This window comes from Maylandia zebra, linkage group LG14 (genome assembly GCF_041146795.1).
Source record: "Maylandia zebra isolate NMK-2024a linkage group LG14, Mzebra_GT3a, whole genome shotgun sequence".
Lineage (NCBI taxonomy): Eukaryota > Metazoa > Chordata > Actinopteri > Cichliformes > Cichlidae > Maylandia > Maylandia zebra.
The window spans coordinates 21,021,407-21,028,571 of NC_135180.1; the positions used below are offsets into that span (position 1 = coordinate 21,021,407).

Sequence of the window (7,165 nt, forward strand, 5' to 3'; positions counted from 1 at the left end):
ATATCTATTTCTTTGTCCTTTAAACTGTGTATATATATCTGTATTTTTACCCACGAAATGCTGCATAAGGTTTATTCAGAACTTTAAATAAAAAGAAAAAAAACACATTTGAACGCATGTGTGTCGTAAAATAAGTTAATTATTGTTTGCATTTGATTTAGTTTCTCTAAATCAGATATCATCCATGAATCTTCAGGTCCCCTCTTGCCTGGTAATTCTATCTTCAATATCCACTATCCCTCCTCTGCACATGTCCAAACCTTCTCAGCCTTGCGTCTCTAACTTTGTCTCCAGCTGCTGAACATGAGCTGTCCCTCTGAAACAATCTCGTCTGATCCTGTTAATTCTGGTTACTCCCAGTTAAAATCGGAACTTCAACTCTGCCCGATATGTTGCGTCCATCATTGCAGAACGGTGGAAAGAAATAAGAAGCTCTTTAGCAAAGTATATATTTGCATCTTCCAGCCCTTTTCTCAAAACTTGTATGGTGTCCAATAACTGGAGATAATTTATCTGAATTTCAGGTGCAGGACCATACCTCATGCACTGGTATATGCCTCCAGCGCCACAAGCTGTTTGTACTCATTTTCATGCCCCACACTTCTCCCCTTTTCCCCCAATTCAGTCACTTCTCATTAGATCTGCCTGGGATCTGCAGCCAGTCCCCTCTGAGGCCGTTCCCAAACCACAGCTTCAATTTGTGCTTTCTCAATCTGCTGTTATCAAACTGAAATAAGGATGTGGTCCCAGCTTGTTAAAAGCAATTCATAATCTTAAATTGATCAAGATGTTCTTTGCATCAGCCGTTACTTCAGTATTCCTAGAATTCCTTTCTCATGCTTTCTCATCCAATTTCAGACTTTAACCACTTTCTCATGTTTTTTGGGTTTTTTTGAAAACTCAAGAGGAAGAATCAACAGAGAAGAATAGACAGATGTTAAAATAACATTTCCTAAAGTTCACAGTTTCTAAAGTTTACTTAATCTAATCCATAACTATCTGCAGATTTCAGATGGTTGAGGGTGGAGTTTCAGATAATAAAACAATTGAAACTGTTGTTTATTAAACTGGTGTACAAGATCTTGAAATTATTTCAATACATCACTGTGGACTACTAGAACTTCTGGTCAAAATGAGCTTTACCTTAGCACAACTTTGGGTTTGGCAAGATCAAAATTAAACATTGAAACCAGTTTATTCCAAATATATTTAAGATAATTAATATTTGGATGATCTTTTCCTTGTTTAGGCAATTTAGACTTTGAAGTGGAAACACTGGCACTAGAGAGATGACTCAATGCTGTAACAAGGAGCTCTCTCAGGGGGAAGTGAGTCTTGGTTAATGTGTAACAATAAAACAACATTCTTAGATATTCAAAGTCACCCTTCAGTTTTTTAAGATGTAAGTGAGGCTTTTTCATTCCACATAAACATGTTTGCTATCTTGTGAAATCACCTAAAAAAGGCAAGGGGAACTCTTGTCTCCAAAATGTGAAGTGAGCATAAAATATTCATGCAATAATCCTTAAAAGATGCTTTATGTAAATTGCACAAAATACCAACAGATGTGTGTTTCAGAGGTTTATTCTTAAACAAACTTACTGATAAATGTGGAAAGCCAACATTTTTTCCATTTTCTGCTCTTTTACCAAAATATCTGGTCATGTACCAGTACTTCATTGCTTTTATAGAAATGTACACAATCTGGTATGTGCATGACTTATAACTATAAAATATACACAGATTTATAACTACAAAATTATATATAGCACTTCCCAATCGTCGTTTACCTCGCAACAAGGATTTCAATAAAGCAAAATGATCGCTTATTTCTTAAATTGATAAGTAAGGCCAAAAAGACGGACAAGTTAATCTTTTTTCCCTTTCTTCTTCTTATGCTTATGAGATTGTCCGCCTCCTCGTCCCCCTCTGTTGCCTTTCGAGCTTCTCCCTGTCCATGCTGGCATAGGAGGCTCAATTTCCCCAGGTCGTCCTCCTCTGTCTGGTACACTGCCCATCAACGTCTAGTGACACCAGAAAAAAAAACAACAAAAAGAAAAAGAAAATGCTTACTTAGCTGGAGTCAGAGGCATCTTCATTAAGGATCACAGACACGTTCATGATTGTACCTTGTAAACAGAGGTGCTTGTTCCAGCTTTGACCGGGTCAATGAAGGACTGATCCTCTCTGGCAGCGAGCAGCAGAGATGGAGACACTTGGGAAGAGCCGATGAGGGACGCAAGATTAGGCGCCGAAGCCAGCGCAGCACTGCGCTCCTGTAAATAAATGATGGACTGAATGGAGATGTCTGATATTCATCTTCTGCGTCACCAGCACATGCTCTGACGATGGCCTAAAGCCGACTGACATAAAAGTAGTGTGTTGCAGTTCAGTCAGACCACACGATGTCAGTGTTGTCCTAATAACACCCTGATCTTGCAGACAGTAACAGACATACTGTATATAAAGATTCAACATAGCCTATAGGTCTAAAGAGTGAAGTAAAACTACATTTTTTTTCTCCTAATGGGAAATCCTCTGTTTGCAAGACGACATTAGACAAATGGGTTCTCACTAAATTTATGAACCTTCCTAATGAATTTATCATCTCAGTCAGCAGTTTTAAGTCCTATTTACTGCAGCATGGCGTTGATTTGATCAATTACGGCACCAAGTAGGATTTAAAAAAAGAGAAAGATGATGAATCAGGGAATGCCTAACTTGCAATCACTCCTGCATGAACACACATCCACCCTCCTTCAGTTTGAAGATGAAAATGATGACAGTCAAAATCTCAGATTGAGGCTTCAGATGTGCTGCTCATCTTCTTTATTACATACACTCTACTTGTTACAGGTGTTAGAGAAGGCAGGGTTCTCATGCATTTTGGAGATATTTGATGCAGATGCAAATGAAGAACCGCCACTCATTTTGTGCATTAAATAAACTTCAGAGTGCTGCTTAGTGTCTTCACAAATGTTACTCTAACCTGGGTTTCTTCATTCTCAGTCACATTAAAGTGGACCTATTCCGTGCCATATTTTCTGTTGTATTAATTCTCATATTTAAACAGTCAAAGTTTCAAATGAGGTAAGCATATGAACAAGTAATCCCTGCAAACTAAACATTTAGGCTTCAGACTACACTAAACGCTCAGTTTCAAACACTTCTTTACTACTCTTGCATTCAACTGATATCAGACGGTAAAGACACCCTTAAAATGGTCATCTCGTGGATACGTGCTGTATTCCATTTTCAGTGAGAAGTTGGAAATTTCAAGTTTGCAGCTGGAATTTTCAGCTAAAACCCTGAATCAAGTTGGACTTCCCACGTAAAAAGTCAGAGACATCACACCAACCCTACCTTTGTAATCCGAGGTGGCAGCGGTGAGAACTTGTAATCTTTACAACCACTGTTCTGTATTTGTGACTGCTAAATAAACCATACACGTGGTACTGACCAGGCTCTCTGTGCTGAGGTGCCATTTTTAAGCACAGTAAATAAATGAATAATCATTATGTTATACTCCACACACTGCCTGGAAGCCTGCCATGGGGTTTACTTGGTACGAAATCACTCGCAGCTCCAAAATCTGACTTCCGATGTAAAAGCTCCACCTGCTGTTCAAAGCTTCTGTTTGCGAGGGGCACCCAAGTAGAAGAAATCTGCCTTATGCTTAATTTATGCTACCAAGGTTGTGTCAGTATTTGCCTCTGGAGACGGGTTTTTAAACCACCATTGCAATCGAACAAAATCTCAACTGTGCAGTGCCCCATGTGGAAGACACTGCATCAGTTAAATGCTGATTGGTTGAAAAGTGGGCCGGAATAAGGAACAGCAGAGTTCACCAGAAGTGGAAAAAATACATTATGAAAAGCTGAGGAAGGGGCTACAGTGCACACTTTTCATTGTTTTTAACATTCTGTTTCACTTCAGCTCTCTGCATGTTAGAACTTCACTCTTGTCTGCAGCTGGCTGACAGACTGGCAACAGCACAGGCAAGAGCCACAAGAGCACAATTTTTATAGGGCCCACATCTGACAGGAGACGCCCTCTGCAGGTAGATGGGCAGTCCAAAGCTTCCTCATGCACTACCACTGCTGAACTAAGATTTTCTTATTAAAAGGGAATAGACTGAAGAGATGAACCAAGGCTCAGAGTAAAATAACTCAGCTAACAGGCAAATGATGAACAGAGTTATTTAACATTCCTACCTTTTGTTTCTCTCCCCATGCAAATGATTCAAGTGTAACCTGAAAGCGCGTGACCATCATTTGTCGCCGACGCCGATAGTCCTCGGACAGAATTTCATTCATTTTTTTCACTTGAAGCTGAGAAACAGGCAAAGATGTAAATGCCACATTAGAGTCACGTCTAAAGTCTTGTGAGCTGAAAACAGGCCTGGCAGCTTACCCACTGCTCTGAGCTGAGGCTGGTGCTGAGAAGAGGTTTGGTCATGTCTCCACTTGGTAGGCGAGAAAGCCTCTCATTCACCTGCATTAAAGCAAATGTTTGTAAACTCCTCTTTCAGTGCTTCTCAGTCTGTATTCGCAATTTATTCATGGCTCAATCTCTGTTATTTCAAGCTTACCTCGTTCAAAACGTCCTCAAACCGAGAGGAGGCGTCCATGTTGAGAGCACGCAGAAGTAAAATCCATTCTGCTTGCATCTCTGCTTTCCTCCTGTTTTCACCCAAACCGTCATCGCCTTCGTTTTCCTCACAAAAGTCACGGCTCAGATCTTCAACTCGCTGCTCTTTTTCAGAGTCCGCTTCTGTCGCCCGCTCGTCAGGATGTGACTCTTTGTACTTGATAATGTGAGCTGCTTGCAATTCTGATACAAGGAACTCTGCAAGATGTGCAAAAGATCACTAAATCCACGAGCACTGCAATCATCTGTTCTTACTACAACAGTATCCACCACAGTCCTGTTTCTCACCAGCGACTTTGTTGAGAGTGGACGGGTCCAACACCTCGGAGGTCAGCACAGCGAGGGGAGAGGATATGTTTGATAGTACATTTTTCAGCTCTCCCGCCAGCAGCACATCACCTGACCCTCCTGAGTCTAAAAAAGGACAATTAAGCCAGTTTATTTAACACATTTCACTGCAAGTTGAGTCAGAAAGATCTGATTTTTTTCATGGCTTATATTTGTAACATAGTAACCATCAGTTTGTTTACCAAAGCATGTTTTGGTTGTAGTTATATAATGCACATAAATTACAGCTAATGTGAGGTGCATCTCAGTAGCTTCATATTAAATTAACTGCGGGTAAAATTATGAAAATGGTGTCACTATCCAAATGTTTCCAAATCCAAGTCTACTCAACATGCGAAGATGTTTTACTTTAGTAGAGCATCTGTCAACGTGTAAAAAATATCCTGTTATTTTTATTTATTTAAGGCATCTAAATCCGCTGTTCTGTAACTGGTTTGGTGAATTAATGTGGATGTTTTCAGAAAGGACTTGCATTTTGTTTTACATAACATAAGAAGTAAGGTCGATTCTTAAGCAGTTGCTTTGCTGAGTCGGCCCACTTGAGACCACAGTGACCCCTCTGCGTGAAACAGTAAAAAAATCCACAATCCTGCGATGGTTTCCTCCTTCCTTGGGAGAATGCGCTGTATTAAAGGCAATGGTTAAACATGAAAAAGCCTCTCTCAAAGATTTATGAATGAAAATCTCAGGCCTGAGCCTCACCTCGTAGCTCCGGGCAGAGAGTCCTGAGCTCTGCGCACAGCCAGCTGAGCAGCGGACAGGGAAGCTCGTCACATCTGCACCGGGAGAGGCAGCGGCTGCCCGGGTACCTGACCAGGAAGTAAGTGGAGGCGACAGGTGAGATTACCTATTCACCTGTCAGGCGTATCGGCAAGTGTCATTATACGTCAAAAGCCCAGAAAGCAGGCAGAGAATAAGGTTTCTCTTCTCAAATTAAAGTTTCGTAACGACGAAAAACAAACATGTTAATCACCCCAGAGCTTTGATGGCTGAAACTGTCCCCGCGCTCCTCTCCATGAAGACAGGCGTGTACGACTTATTCTTTACTCTGCGAAGTTCAAGTGTGTTTACAAGGGGTGCTTCCTCCTTTAACATCCAGGACGCTCACCGCCCCCTGCTGGCCGGAGTGCGCACAACAACTTCATAAATAACCAAGTCATTCACTAGAGAGGGAATGAATAAACAAAGGATAAATTACAGAAAGTCCAACGATTTTACAAAATATGAACACAAAAGTACAAGATTGTGGAGCAAGTGTATGAAAAATTATAAAAGTTAACAGTATTATTTGCCCCAATTTTAAAAAAGAAAATAAGTAATCGTGTTTTTTTTAAACAACAACATAATTATTAAAAAATATATAAAAGCAAAGCAGAACAGAAAAACATTACATTTTGTATGAATAAGTTTAGGTTATTTTTCTGTTACAGAATTAGTGAATAAAGTAGTACATTTAGCTTTTCAAAGGTTTCACACTATTCGTGTAATACTTACTCTCCCTCAACTTTCCACTTTATGCATCTCTATTTGACGGCATCTTTTTAAAACTTTCTCCCGTGATATAATGAAAAAAGTTTCACTCTGCCCCCACACATCACACCTTTCTCACTTCTTGAGGGGAACAAATTGTCCTATAAGGACGGAATACGCGTTTGTTTGCCCGTTAGGGGTCACCAGAGGTCTTGTATAGCCTGCTGTGTTAACCAAAGATAAATCTGCTGGCATTAAGTACCTTGAAAGGTGGGATGCAACTAAACAGATATTAGATACGTGATATGTGATGTTTGTGTAATATATGTATGTATTGTTTTCTGCTACTCAAATTTAACTTTAAATCAGATCTCAGTTGTCATGTTAGAATACAGATGTTTGAAACGTGAACACAGCTCCATTCATTAGGACGTATTAACACCAGCTTCCATCCTCTGCTCTGGAGTGAATATTATGAGCAAATTAACTAGATTAATTAATTAATGTCTGTTATCTTGTCAAATTATCATTATGTACAGTGGCTGAACATGAACTCAACTAAGAATATCACAGTCATGTCTCCTGTTCAGCTGTTTGATACACCATTTACGCTGAACACTATTTACTGCTCTCAGCACTATCCTGCGTCTTGCTGATGCAGCTGATGTTTGCTGCAGTGTTATATGCAGTATCCCTG

General features: G+C 40.0%; 1 protein-coding gene across 1 annotated transcript; it reads right to left on the reverse strand.

Moving 5' to 3' along the window:
- Positions 1-1,568: 1,568 nt before the first annotated feature.
- On the reverse strand, positions 1,569-6,126 carry LOC101477239 (protein FAM98B). The gene is made up of 8 exons (XM_024805004.2): positions 5,972-6,126; positions 5,701-5,807; positions 4,939-5,064; positions 4,592-4,848; positions 4,414-4,494; positions 4,215-4,331; positions 2,130-2,276; positions 1,569-2,024 (listed from the first exon to the last, which is right to left on the reverse strand). Exons 1-8 carry the CDS (start codon positions 6,091-6,093, stop codon positions 1,869-1,871), a joined length of 1,113 nt encoding a protein of 370 aa, XP_024660772.2. The 5' UTR covers positions 6,094-6,126; the 3' UTR covers positions 1,569-1,868.
- Positions 6,127-7,165: the final 1,039 nt, after the last annotated feature.